This window comes from Agelaius phoeniceus, chromosome 5 (assembly GCF_051311805.1).
Source record: "Agelaius phoeniceus isolate bAgePho1 chromosome 5, bAgePho1.hap1, whole genome shotgun sequence".
In the NCBI taxonomy this organism is placed as follows: Eukaryota; Metazoa; Chordata; class Aves; order Passeriformes; family Icteridae; genus Agelaius; species Agelaius phoeniceus.
Genome location: NC_135269.1, coordinates 53,638,758 through 53,653,854, shown reverse-complemented (window position 1 = coordinate 53,653,854; position 15,097 = coordinate 53,638,758). Strand labels below are relative to the sequence as shown.

General features: G+C 38.6%; 1 protein-coding gene across 8 annotated transcripts in view; it reads right to left on the bottom strand.

The window, feature by feature from the left end:
* Positions 1-203: 203 nt before the first annotated feature.
* PLXNB2 (plexin B2) overlaps positions 204-15,097 on the bottom strand; it is a 252,189-nt gene continuing 237,295 nt past the window's right edge. For all 8 annotated transcript variants that reach the window (XM_077179032.1, XM_077179028.1, XM_077179033.1 and 5 more), the window contains 7 exons: positions 10,792-10,946; positions 9,023-9,183; positions 8,304-8,451; positions 7,739-7,803; positions 6,980-7,055; positions 4,894-4,968; positions 204-2,088 (listed from right to left, as the gene is read on the bottom strand). In XM_077179032.1, the coding sequence (XP_077035147.1) occupies positions 1,984-2,088; positions 4,894-4,968; positions 6,980-7,055; positions 7,739-7,803; positions 8,304-8,451; positions 9,023-9,183; positions 10,792-10,946 (785 nt within the window). In that variant the 3' untranslated portion in view covers positions 204-1,983. The remainder of the gene's footprint in view (positions 2,089-4,893; positions 4,969-6,979; positions 7,056-7,738; positions 7,804-8,303; positions 8,452-9,022; positions 9,184-10,791; positions 10,947-15,097) is intronic.

Genomic DNA, 15,097 nt, shown 5'->3' with positions numbered 1-15,097 from the left:
TTCTCCAGAGTACTGTCATTTTTCAGAGCAAATGCCAATAAAAAGGGCATGATGTCAGGCATTCCATCTGCAGGATGTGTGGCGCTCCTCCTTTCCCAACTACAGACTGATGGACGCTGCTGCTCCATCACTCCCGGAGGGAGCATTACAAATCCTTTCAACACCCATCCCCCCAGTTTCAGTAAAGATCCACTGACACTTGGTGGAAAAAACAACATTGTATTTGATTTACAATTAACAGGATTTACAAATAATGAAAAAGAAACAGATTAGCCATGAAATTAGGATGCCTTTGTTGATGAAAGAATAACTGGCAAAGCACCTTGCTGTAGGAGTCATATAGCTCAGTCCTAAACAGTATAAAATAAGTTACAGCCCAGGCAGGTTCAGGAATGATTATAGACAAATGCGAGAAGTCGAGTACAAAGCAAACAAAAAACTGCTTGCAGCCTACTGGGCAGGAAACCAGTTCTGGTGAGGCTTTTGATTTTCAGAAACTGAAAGAAAGGCCCACTGACAAATACTAGGAAATTTTCAAAATGGGAGAAAAAAAAAATATCAACAGACAGTAAAAGTCAGTGTGTGACAACCTACCAGGCAGGGAGAGCGGGCGGCAGACCTGGATTAGCTTGCTGAGAGTCAGCAGAGTCCGGGTGCTTGGCAGGACAATGAATGAAGGAGTACAGATGGCAGCACTTCATTAAAATGCTACTTTACTGCCAAAAACTTGCAAGACAAAGAGAAGTAAAGTTCTCTGATGTGCAATACAGCAATTTAAGAAGACGTACCTAACTTTCTGATTTGTACGGCGCTTACCTATATTGTAAACACACACTTTCTGACAAGTTATTTCAATTTTCTTTGCTATGGATTATAGTGTGTATTCAATCAAATGCAGCATTCCAAGGCTCAAAACTGACTGAGTGGTTTTCAATAGATGAGTATATGATTTTTTCCAATATCATAGTAGTATTTTACATCACAGATACAATAAAAACAAGTGATGGTATTTCTAGGACAGTTCCAAGATTCAAATAAAAAATCATCAGAACCATTCTAAAAGAGGGTATTATACATAATCAAATCATGTTAAACAGCACACTCTCGGCAAGCAGCTAATTACAAGCATTCTGCTGGTCATGTTTTTCACACAAAAGTCATTCAATAGCACATAAATACTTATTTTTCTGCTCTGCTTCTTTTTACAAAACCATTCATCAGATTCACAGAATTAGTACAAGTAAGGCACATTAGCATATATCATAAAACTCACAATAATAACAAAGAGTTTTAAAGTTTTAAGGACTGATTCCTTCTTTGCAGTGATTTCTGAACCGAACAAGACTTCATCAGTAGAACTCTTCTATACTGACATTACTCTTATTTCTCTCACATCCAACTGTGGTGGTGCATCACCCTTAAGATAAATAATTAAATTAGAACCATGAGTGGTAGCAAATCCCATTTTTAGATCTTGCAGAGAAATCGGACACTTTGTTCGATATGTTCATTATGAGCACAGACCAAGTTTTAGAGCTCTATGGAAGTCAATTTCCAGTTATCAAAATAAAAGGGGATATTGCCTGTGTCTCTGAGTATGTTATTGTTTTCCTAGTAGAAATATTGCTTAAGGTAGAAAGGATGCTATGGTATTGAATTTACTTGCATAATGAATTCTAAATGCTGATGTCTCAGATTCTACTAAATCAAATGAAGGATAGGTTTTTCTTCTTCCACCCCCCACCCTGCCCCCAACCAAAGGACTCTCTTTCCCACAGAAGATTCATTTACACACAACACGGCTTTTAATTAGAAGCATAATTTACAGTAAAAATTCTTTACATTACACCTCTGCTATCAAAAAACCATGAAACCTTTCATTTAAAGTTGTAATTATACATTAAAAAATAGAACACTATTTCCTTAACAGGAAGAATGAATTTGAACATCTTCAGATCAGATTTCTTTATTGCGGCTTTTGAGTCAAAGGTCAGTCACTTTATTCTCTAGCGCAGCTGCTATTTGCTGTAAACGGAAGGCAAGCTGCATTTTTTGTGCAGCTGGATCCTCTTCAAGTGCATTTATAATCTGGAAGATAAAAACACAGAAAGTTTAGAACAATTTAGCTTAAAATGTATGACATAGTTCTGAGACCAAGTGTTTGATACTACTTTGGTTGTAAACAGTCTTTTGCATTCACTCCGTACCAAAGTCTGTATATTAGGCCCCATGTTTTATTTTTTCACAAAGGCAGTAAAAATGATTGTTACTTTATCTAAGTTGCTGTAATGTTTCCCATTATGTTGGGATACAAGCAAATTAATAGGTAGCACTTTATCTTGTAAAATATTCCATTCCAAGATGGAGCAGGCAGGGGAAGAATTTCCTCAGAGCTATTTAAGAAACAGTGCTTTTACATACAGTGCACCCTACACAGCTTGAGGGTCATTTACCATCAGTAATTACATCCCATCCCCATGAGCTGTAGTTATGAGAAGCTCCTGGGTGGTCCATGCACAGGCATGTGGCAGGACCACGCAAGGTCTCCTGTGCCTCTAGGCAATATCAGGAATAAAGCCAGCAGCTCCCTTTTGGCTATCACCAAGAAGTGCCAAGACTCTGGCCCAGCACAACATAGCTCAGGAAAGCAAATAGCTCCTCTGAGGAGCCCCCAGCATCCCACAGCCTCTGCTGTACAGAATATCTATAAGAGGATATGACTCTTAAGACACAAGGGATTTGAAAACAAGAGCTAGTAAAGGTCAGCTGTTATGAGAAGGCTTTTCTTCAAATAGAGTTTTCAGGGTTTCCCAGATCAAATTCAAAGGTTTTCATTTCCACCATCCTTTAGGAAAACTTTCCCACCAGCTATTAGATTTCTCCATTAGAAAAATGTGTTACGTGACAAAACCATTCCTTGTCTAGAACTGGCTTTATTAATATAAGTCTGACAGTGTAATCAAGCAGAAACCTTTAGCACTGTTTAAATACTATATAGACTTGCAAGTACAAAGATGGAAAAATGGAGTTTGCCTGTCACTACCTGTGGTTCTTATTACTTCTTGAACACCACTGACAATGGAGATTAATGCAGTCAGAATCAATCTAGCCAATAATTTCACTTTGAAGGGCTGGTATAGTGTTTGCATTTCCAACACTGGAGCAAATTTGTTTAGAAATAATTATTTTAATGAATTTGTTTTTAAAGCGTGAAAATATTTGTACAAGACAGACTTAATAAACACTTATTGCAGTATTTAAACTGGGCCTGATTTAATTTGATATTGTTTCCTTAATTTAAACAATTATATCTAGCTGTAACTCCTCAAATTTAGACTAAATAATTCATGATTATCTCTACTGGTGAATATATCCTTCATATAAATGTGGACAATTAGAATGTACCCACTTAGTCATTGTCAAGCCCTGCAGAGATGCAGAAGGTAGAGCACATGCTGGGAACCACTGTGTCAGTAATAAAGACAAGGGCAGCTGCAAAATGTTCCAATTTATGCAAATTAAAACATTTTCATGGAAAATAAATAAGCTTGATTAATTTTACTGAATGGTTCTTGACAGATTATCTCCACAATTCTGAATTAGCAGCCTTTTCATCAGATGTACCTCATTGTTACACAGTGACGTACATGGAAGGGAAGAGCTGCAGCTATGTACTGGGGTGTGCTGGCCTGCCACTGACAAAGTCCCACAGGCTGGTGGCTCTGCCTGGGGTGTGGATGAATCAGGGATTTACAGTTCAGCTGTCATTCAGGGTCCCCAAGTGTTTTTGTAAGAGGTCAAACTACGGACATATTTGGGAAGGTGCTGAAAGCCAGCTTAGCACTGGTGGTGAGGGAATGCCATGGGGCTGGCCTACATTCCTCTGTCTGCTTCCCCACTGACCATCATTGCAAGACTTCTCAGGATGATTTGATTTTCCCTGCTCGCATCTGTTTAAAAGCTGTGACAGGCTGGCTGCTCCTGTATAAAGCAGCTGCAGTGAAGGATGCGACTCGCTGTCTTTAGTGCTGAATGTAAGTGAAAACACGAACTGTGCTGAGGTGCAAGACTAAGCGAATAGAGCTCACATGTACTGTGCTCTTTTTTGATTCAGCATCTGTTCTTACTTGCTTTAATTCTGAGAGTTTTCTGGAGGCATTCATTTCCATGGAAACCTTTGAATAAAAGTTTCCTTCTCTCTTTTTGTCTTCAGATTAAGTTTGGAGAGCCATAGCCACAGCCCAGCTAGTCTGGGATATTCTTTGTCCCCCTTTCCACAGGGTGTGAAAAACCAAAGAAACTTTTTAAACTGAAGCTGTGAGCCTGCTTTTGAATCAGGCTACATTCAACAGTTACTCTACTTTTGGTTTACTGCAGGCAGGCACTTCACTTGGCATGGCAAAACAGAGATGGTACCTTGCAGGGAAGTTTAAAGAGCATTTTAACTAATAAAAATGTCATGGCTCCAATTCCTACAAGCAAAACAAGTTTAACAGATTTTTCCTAATAAAAAGGCATGCTGTCTTGAAACCTGATATAGCTCTGATGACTTTTTGCTTGGTGACATTGTTATATATTTATTAGGATGGCAGTACTGAAGAGAAGTGATTTTTAAATCTATTTATCTTTCAGATTTTGTTAAACTATCCATTAAACTATCCCTACCAAAATCAGATAGTGATGAAATTGTTCATAATGAAATTGTTCATTTATAAGGATGTTATCTTGACCAGTGTAATTGCCAAGCAGGGTATATAACTGCAAGGTTTTTGTTCAGCATTGCTTTTACCTGATCATTCAGTGAAATCCAGAAGTCACTCCTTTAGACTAATGTTAACTTTCATAACCTTTTACCATTGACATTAAAGCATGAAAACAAAAGGCATAACTTACCTCATCATAGTATTTGTTAGTGTACTGGTAGAGTTGGTGTAGAGCCACAAGCGTGTTTAAGGAATCAGTATGTGCCTGTTAACACAAGCAGGCAGCAAACATGTCAAAATAGGATCACACACAGCTGAAACTTATGCACATGCACAACTGTTGGGTACAACTGACAAAATTTCCAAATGCAAACTCTGTGTTTAATTTTTGTTGAATGACACTTGGGGCAGAGAAAAGGAGTGAGAAAACTTTTGGTTGGTGATTTTTAGATCAAGGCTTTCCCTCTGCTATTTTTCCAGCCTGCCCACAACTCTTAACATTGGAGGGGGAAGATATTTTGAATTCTGAACGTCAAACCATAGGCTACAGCTCAACAGCTCAAACATCTGTTAGCAGCATGGGTGTGAAAAGCTAAAGCATTTACTCAGTACAATCTACATATTGTTGAGATATTACGAATTGGTTCTGACACGGTCATCATGGGTGTTTGAAATCCTTTCTCCAGCTCTTTTTACATCCTGGAAATTATTCACACTCCACTACAGCAAAGGTGTAACTCATCAATATCATGAGCACATGTACATTTGGAAAAAGCCACCCGAAACATGATGATAGAAAGGTGGGGGGCAGGGGATGGTGAGAGGAGAGAGAGAGAGAAAGAACTTCAAATGAAGCAGGAAATAACCCTTCCATTACCTTATCTTCCCCCTCCCCCCATACATATGACTTATTTAGTGAATGTGCTCTACCTGTCTGAACAGATGTTCTTCATTCAAATGTGTAGGATTCAAGTCTCTAGCTATGCCTTTAGTCTTTTAAGTTAGTTAAGAAAATGAAGAATTGCAAAATATTGCTACTGGCATAAATGATTACCCCAGGGATAAAGCAGCAGAGAAACATCCATCTTCCCTTGCTCTATAAAAGTCACTTTTAGAGCTGGTCAAAATTTACAGTGTTCAATCACTCCTTCCATATTAATTTTGATCATAATTTATAATGAAAATAGAAAGGAAGAACATATCCCGCTGATGTTAAAACATTATATTGAATTTACTTTTAATCACCAAATGTTCTAATTTTATATACATCTCAATTTATGTAATAAATAAAGTGAACTGTAAAATGAAATGTCACTGCAGATGAGTTTTGTAGTAAATGACTGAAAATAGAAATGCTCTCATGAGGATGTTGATCTGCAAAATGTTAGGTCCTAAGGGCACTGAAATAAACAAACCGCAAAAAATTCCCCAAACATCCTCCTTACGCTAGAACTCTTCAACTAAATTAAGCAAATGAGCAAACCAGCCGGTAAATACACTGCCCTCTTGCTCAGGCTAAACAACATCTTTGGGGCTGGTGAGGGACTCTCCGGGTTCTCCAAGTTAAGTAGAGTGCTTCAAAGGCAAGAGCCTGCCCGAGCTGAGCCGAGCTGCAGAGCAGACAGGATCTTTCAAGGCTGAAGCAGGTTTTGAAATGACTTTGTTCCACCCATCTCCAACCAAAGTCCCAGACAGCAACCACCACACTCTGCTCTTCTCCATGTGAGGTAACCCAAATCACCTACACTGCAAAATCTGCCACTGAGCAAGCATGATGAACTTCTTACATGTAGCATAAAGCAGAAGTATTGCCCCTGTATAGAAAATTCTAAAATATGCTATACTTAATGTTCATGCCTCCTCTTTAATTTCTGGAATCTAATTTTTGCTGTGGTAGCACTGTGAATTCAGTCACTACTCGTTGTCAGTATGATCAATGCTAAACATCCTCTATATGCTGTGGAGAGAAAGCACAGTTCAAGAGTGTATAATTTTTCCACAATGGCTCTGAAAAATTCAAACACTGTGCTCTATTCCCTGCATAACTCAGATAGATTAGTGACAATAAGGATTCTTGATTCCATTCAATAATCAACATTTCAAAGGTTGAAATATTGGCATGACTACAATGAACAGGAGTATTTCAGAGATTTATGAAATCATCTGATATTTGCACATACAAAAGACCCCATTTGTTGAGATAGAAAGAGAAGACAAAAAAACCCAGTATTACACTTGGCTCCAATTTCACTACAAAAAATGCATTTTATTCTTACCCTAGAAATCTCTGCTAGATGGGTATTCATGTCTTGGTCACTCACTGGCACCATCTGACGAATACCTTTGTAGTAACTGCAAGAGATTAAAAAAGAGTTTCAGTTAGGAAAATAAACTGTTTCTTTCTGGTAATTCTGCCATTATTTCAAACATGCTTCCTTACTAACACAGGAGGAAGACATAACAGACCAATGATTCCTTCAGCAATCCTGCCTTCCGATATTAGTACTTTTGCAGTAGAGGTAAATCTTACCTGATTGTACAGGAACCTACCGCAGGAGAAAAAAATCTATAATTACAGATAATGATTATTTTAGGTCTTAAAACTGTCAAGAGTTTTCTTGTGTGGCAGATCTTCCATGATATTAACAGAATTTCCAATTTGTAAATGAATAAAGTCAGAGACAGAAAAAAGGAATGTTTATGAAAATGTTTTCAGGATTTGGTCTCTACTGACTTCTGGAAGTGCAGCATTTGTTAGACAGATCATGTGGGTAGCAAACTGCAGAAAACAGCATCATATTTTCTTCTGAATAAATCCCTTCTTCTGTCTGTACAGACAAGAATATGCACTGGGTCCTAATGGAGCTCCATTTCAACTCTGCCACTGCCACCACCAAGGGGATCTTTAGACCTTTGGGTGTAAATTTTTTAATATTTGACAGCTGACTTTGACTATATCAGCACTCCCTTTTCTTCTTACACAGGCTTAAAATCCTAACAACAACTGAATAACCATGAAAAGAGTTGATACTTACTCTTCCACCATTTTCTTATAGTTAGAGATTTCTTTTGCATAAAGTAATTTGTTACTTGGAGAATCCTGAAAAATTTAGAATACGGAAAAATGTAGGTATTTATGAATATTTCTAGGAAGCAAAAGAAAGTCAAGAATGTAAGATCAAGCCTTTATATTCACATACACTTGAGCTTTACAGATATTAACATTTGGATACTTGTTAACAAAGGTGGGATTATTTAATAAAAAGATGGTGCTTACACATGGTATAACTGCTGAGTTTTACAAACGTATCAATGCAAGGTGATAATAAATTACTGGTGGACCTGACATAATCAGCTCTTAAACATGCTTTTTATAAAAGCAGTTGCTATCTTCTGCTTTTTCAATAGCATCAATTGGCAGACTACACAGAAATACTGACAGTTCACCCACCTGTTAAGTGGTGAAATGTTAACTTCATTATAAAACTAAAAAGAAACGATCAAGGCTGTATCTCCTCAGAGAATGGGTATTGTCTGTGAGGATGCCTTTTGTCTCGTCAGGCATGAGCATAGTCAGGATGTAGAATGCAAATCACTTACTCTGCTTAATTTGTGCTCTGTTCTTGTGCAAGCATCCATGAAAGTCTGTGCAATGACTGACAAGGAAGCATCCACTACTTCATGAACATGAACATCAAAGATGAAATGGGGATTTTTCAGTATGTTTACCCAGAATCTAAGAGGCAGGCTACAAAGCAAAGAAAAAGATAAATAATCCTTTTTACACAATAAATATTCTACAACAAGAAAATCACATGAAATCAAGTATGGGCTTTGCATTTCCATCTCCTCACAAGAGTGATGTTTAATTTTATATTTCAATGTTTATACAAGCTTGTTTGGGTTCCATGCTTAAAAACCAGCTCTTTACTCTCAGAAAAACTCATATGAGAAGGATCTTGAGTGCCCCAAAAGAGCAAGGAAGAATGTATGCATGGTCAGAGAAACTATCAAGTAGTATGTGTTAGATTTTGTGATTTGACAGGTAAATCTGGTCCCATTTGTCTCTTGCTTTCCTCTTCTCCGAGGAAAGACAAAAAGTAAAACATGGTAAATCTGCCAGTGACAATCCCATAGGTAAACCGGTTTCATTTTTTGCCGCTTCTAGGCTTACAGGGAATCTTTTTCATCACACAAACATATTATCTCAAAATTCTGAGGATTATAAATGAAATTTACTTTGATTTATGGTAAGAGTGTTAGTATACACCTGGGAATTATACTCTTATTTCTCTGCAATGACTCTGTTCATACTGTACCTGTTCGTTTTCCAGATGTGAATGGTATCTTCATCCTTGATGTCATGTTTTTCTGCTTGCTCATCAAGAAAGTCAAAGAAATACTTCACAGCTGGTGGTACCACATGGTTTGAGTTGAGCACACTATGAAAGAAGTCATCTACAAACTGCTGAAGTGTCCCCTAAAAGCAAATTTTAAAAAATGAGTTTCATTTGTGTTACAAGCTGAACTCAGCATCTTTTATTCCTATGGACATAATCCAGTTGCTGTCACTGATGGCCTTTATCCTGAGTGCTAAGAGTGACAAAAAGTAAGCAATTTCTTAGAGCAGTGAATTTGTAAACTGCCAACACAGTAAAGACCTTCTTATGTTCTAGACTCAAAGGTTGTGACTTCACCAGAAATCCTGTGGTTTGCACAGCAAGATGTGCCTTCTGCTTGACAGAAGAAGAGGAAATTGGTTGCTACATTTACCCTTCAGGATCATTGTGCACATGAAATAATTTTTAGCCACTTTTTAAAGGTTTTGCAGCTTCCCACTGAATCCAGTTTCTCTGACAGCAGAGCACTGCAATTTTTAAGGACAGACTGAGAGGAAGAAGTGCTAGTGAGCATTTGCCCTTTTTGTCTAAGGGCAAGCACATGGGCCTCATCAGACATCCAGTCTGACTCAGCTTCATGGGATCCACAGAGCCCAAGGAGTGAAGTGTCCAGAAGTGAAGTGTCCAAGAAGTTCTTGGATTCTGGCATCTGCCTGGATCTTAGTAATGGCAACCTCAGAGACTGTCCCCTTGTTTTAGAGAGGACCCTGTTGAGGCAACACAGAGCTCATCCCCAGTCAACTGATTGGCCCTACAGGGACCCTTGAAGGGCTGCATCCTCTTCCCAACCATGACTCCAGCTGACAGCCTCCAAACAGGAAAGGGACCCAGATGGCAAGGAGCTCTAACACATTCTACTCTCAGCCAGAACACACAAGTCCCAGGGCTGAAGGGGTAGATGTGATCTCAGCTGTAACACCTCACCAACATTTTATGAGTCAGTAAAGCTCCAGACTTGGTAATAACTTATAAAATGGCTATTGGGAATACAAAGCAGTGGCTTTATTATCAGAAGAAAGGGATGCAAGCATCTTTTTGGTTCTTCATCCTGAGTCTATGTCATCTATCTGAAGACTTTCCTTCATATCCACTTCCATGCTTGGACAAGTGGCCTTAGCTGGAGCCAGACTGACATCATTTTCACAAAAGGAGCCTGACTTCGTGGTCATTAAACACATTATTGTAAATTCTAATTCTTTCTCCATGGAGAAATGTTTAAAAATTTATTTTGCTCATTATCAATTCTGCAGTATAGGCACTAAAAATTCTCTAAAAGCACTATTATTATTTGGAGACTTGGGTTTTTTTGGGTTTTACTGGAACATTGATCACATACAAGAACAGGGAAATATAATAGGAAATATAGGAGTTTATAAAGCATTCCGTTCAAAAGAAAACCCAACAAAGTATTATCTAAACAGGTGGCACTGAGCAAAATATCCATCTTTGTCTTGCAAGGAAAATCCTTATTTAATGATCACACAATCATGGTTCTCAGCTTTGAGCAGGAGTTGTACATTATCTCCTCAGGGCATGTTAATCACTTGAAGCCTTGAACACCAGCTTGTATGTACATGGCACATATTCCAAATTGCAGATGAACACATGACTAGTATTTGCATGTATTGCCTCAGTTGTATCTCAAAATCTATAGAGGTAAAGTTAACTACAGCACATCTGAGTCCTACCTTCACAGAAAGAAGTCTGGTCAGGTAGATCTCTGTAATAGCTTTGGTCCTCTCTTTTTCTTTCACACTGCCCCGCTTTGATTTCCCTTCATCCATTTCATCCACTGGCCGGACTAGATGCCAGACCTTGTTTTCATCTTCCAGGAGTGCATGCCCTAGAAACAGTAATTGCAATAATTATAAAAAACATCCAACCCCAAAACAGCAACACAAAAGTAATCATATACATATATACATGTTCCCTATCCTTAACATACCTGTCCTCTTGCCAAAGGGATCTAGATTACTCTATTCCTGTCCAACATACACAACTCAAGTACTAAATGTTCAGTGGCACAGAGCTGAAAAAAACTTGCTTTTGTCAAGACCAAAGGGAGAGGAAAGAATCACGCAATAGGAAAACTTCAAGCCAGGACAGGGATAATTTTTGCAGTAGCCAGGAGGAGTCATGGCTGGGACCTGGAGGTTGTTCTAAATCACCTCATGTCATTGTCACAGGTGGGGAGAAAGGAGTTTCCTCTGGGGAGAAGGGGTTCCTTCCAGTGGAGTAAGTGTGGAGGGAGCAGTGGGGTACTGCCAGTTTCAGGCTGGAGGGAGCAGTGGGAATAGCATAACAGAGGGAGCAGTCAGGTACTGTCTGTTGTTGGGGGTTTCTATGGTGAGCAATGTTTCTTTTCTTATATCCACTGTCATTAGTTTTCTTTTCTCATCTCTTTGCTGTTTCCAGTAAATTGTTATCTCAACCCATGATTTTTACCTTTTGTGTCTCCCATTGTCCTCTCCATCCCACTGCAGGGGAGGGGGAGGTGGAGGGGGAAGCGAGCAAGCAGTGCATGGCTTGGAGTGGTAGAAGAGTAAATTGAATAATACCATTCCTAAATCACAACAGTCATGTAAACACAGTATGTGTATGTTTTGAGGTCCACACAATTAAGTTCTTTTCTTCTTTGTGAATTCTCAAAGACATGATCAAGTTATAGAATCTTAGCTAGGTCTGACCCCATAGCCACCACAGAAATACAAATTGCAGCCTACTCCTGGTACAACGTTTTCTCTAGGTAAAACCATTACAATTCACATCTTCACTTCACTTGCTGAGGTCAAAGTATGGTACCTCAGTTCAAACTTTCCTTTTATCAGCTTTGATAAGCACCACTTGACTTTGTAGTTGAGAGGAGGAAAAATACATCCCCTCACTGAGATTACATGAATTTCAGCAGCCAGAGATAATGACTGAAGCAAATTCATATACATTCTAATAAGATTTAAAAAAAAAATTGTTTGTCAGTATTCATAGTTTAAACCAGAGGGAGAGACTCACATCAAATCTGTTACAATAAAGCAGAAACAGGAGTAAGCACTTGGATGATAATGGATGGTTACAGTGCCCCACTGTGCTGCCTGGAGCTTGGCCCTGCACCCAGTGCCAGGGCTTGGACCAACAATCACACAGTGCATAAAAGCAGTTTTGCATTTCAGCATCACACTATTGCTCAAACTCCATGCCTAAGGAGCTTCTGTTACAGACAGCTCTAAAAGAGATGATACAATTGTTTTAACTTGCCATTAATATTCCTTGAAAAGGGTTTCTGTGTCACTTTCAAATCTCCTAGTTTTGTTTGCTCTTCCTTTAATTCCTGAACTTTTGCATAGTCCCTAAAATCAATGGTGCTTTTCCAGTGGAAGTTATTGAATCAGTATATTTAAAATTATTGACATCTTAAAAATATGAAAGTCATTTTTCCCATAAAAATTGTGATTCAGCCCCACTGTACAAATTATTTCGCATTCTGCTAAGTTTTATGCCTTAATATACACCTCTAAACATAACTGAATCCCAGTTACAGCACAAAATATCAGTTTTTAATTGCATTAACTTTGACCATAATAGTTAATTAACTAAGTTCCTCAACAGCTACATTGAATTTCCCCATTTGCATGTACATTTAATATTTTACATCACAGGGGAAAATAACATTTAAGAGTAATCTGGCTAAGCCAACACTTTTGCTTGAATCTACTTTATATATTCTCATGAAAAGCATTAGTTATGCAGTCTTCTGGGACATTTACTTCTTTTTAACAAGGTAGGGAAGAAATATAAATCCCACATTAAATCACATTGTCCTTTGAGAGTCCTTAATTCAACTTGGAAGTTCATGTGAATGAAGCCAGAAAAAATAAAAGCTATCACTTTATTTTGAAGCAGTTGTGATTTCACAATAGATGCCATTCATAGCAATCATCTGCCAGTACAGTAAGAACCACTGCTGGGCATGAAGTATGGAATTTCTTTTGCATCCCCTGTTATTCACTTTTGGAAATTAACAGATCAAATCATGCAGTTAGACCAGAAACTATATTCCAGCCTTATGTCAGTTCTTTAGTACACTCCTGCTTCCTGCTTTGAATCAAAGGAATTCATTCTCTCTTTGCCCTCCTGATGGTATATGGTCCAGTTTAGCTTTGGACAGAAGAGGAAACTGCTAAAGTGGTTTCCACTGAGATCACTGGCTCTTACATGCAGCTGAGTTTGTTCTGTGTTTGTTTAGCAACAGCAGAATTGGCTACTAGTGGAATAGTAGTTATTTCATAGGAGAGTAAGGATCAAGAGACTACAGCTCAAGCAGATGAACTTCTGCAACACGAAGAGCTTACTTCATTGCTATAAATAGCAGGAAAAAAGAGGAAGAGAAATTCAGAACATGGACCAAAAAAACATGTTAGCAATATGGTTGCTAAGAGAAAATAACAGTTTTATGAGATGATATTTTCCTCAATGGGAAAGTAGGAAATGAAGAAAATAAAAGATAGGGGGAAATACCTCCTTTTTATCTCCTTAGTTGCACTAAGCATCAAGCTGTAAGGAGGAAGAAGATTGTGTCCAGGGGGTCAAATGCTTCCCCCGAGCTCTTTGTCTTGGCCCTTGGACATTCTTTGGCCAATATAAAAAAATTATTGGGGAGTTGGGGGGAGTGTTAATGGCAAAAATTGACTGTGCTCACTAGTTACAGTGGTAGGAACCATGATGTAAACATCAGACAATGCAGCCCCTTTCCCCTTTTGCAACCTGCAGCAAATTATCTTCCTTCCAGTCTCCCCTACCTCATGAATACTGTTCCATGGAGATCGAGGAAGGGCTGCCCTAACAGATCTGCTAATTAGTATTTCTGATCTGCAGCCCTGTGTCTATTTTTATTCATAATTTTAAAAGGGAAAAAAACCCCAACAAAACAAACAAAAAAACCCCAAAACATAATATCAGGAAAAAACAACCAAAACAACAGAATGTGTTGTTTTGGTTTATAGTTCAGTACAGAAATACTAGTATGAAATCACTGGAACCATTCTCCTTCTTGATATAAATTAGTAACTGCATTTATTGTTTCCAGAAGCAAAAGATGCTGCATTTAATTTGTCACAATCTCCAGCTTCCAGTGTCTTCCTGTTAAAAGCTCTGAATAAAAGCAGCACAGAAGCAATGCCAGGATTTAGAGCAACATCTCTGAACATGGTTTTACATTTTCAGTTGGTGCAAAGCCTCCTACTTTGGCTGACAGTCAATGGCTTCAGCTGACACTTCTCAATGCAGAAGGTGCAAGTTAATGAGACTGAATAAAAGGAAATCCACTTCGTCACAAGCCTCATTCATAGTCAGGATAGGATTTCTGTTTATTCAAACCCTGTAAATCCCTGTGCCATATAAATGTGTATGTGTGGGAGGGGAAGCCTCTGATCCTCTCCTCTCCCTTTTATACACAGTGTCTCACAAATCATGGTCACAGCAGGCTCTCACTTTGTACCAGCTTTGTAACATTTTATAGCTTTCCAAGAGAACAAGTTGGCACCAGATAGCTCTGAGGACCTTACAGTGCTAAAGAAAGCAGGGTAGCTTGGCATGAAACACCGTCATCCCAAATTTGTACACTACCATGGTGCAAGACAGGTGTAGAGAAGAAACACGGTGGAAGCTGTTAGCACTTGATACTTTGGGATCTGAATTCTCTGCAGACTTTTCTCTAACATGCAAGAGCCCTTGTGTGACAGCACTGTCCCCAGAAGTCTGCTTTTCCTTTACAATTTAGTATGCCACACAGATAACTAATGAATTCACCTTGGAGTACAGATAGATTATGCTTGTTCAAAGAGCTTCATCATACTGAATCATATTGAATGATATAATTGCAGAGAAGAAGGAAAGGAAAAAAACCTAACCTAAGAAAAAAAGAAAAACACCTGATCTGGTCCTCTACTGCCTGCCACAGGGGTAGAGAGGTGAGGAGGATGAAGATTGGCAGTGCAGAAC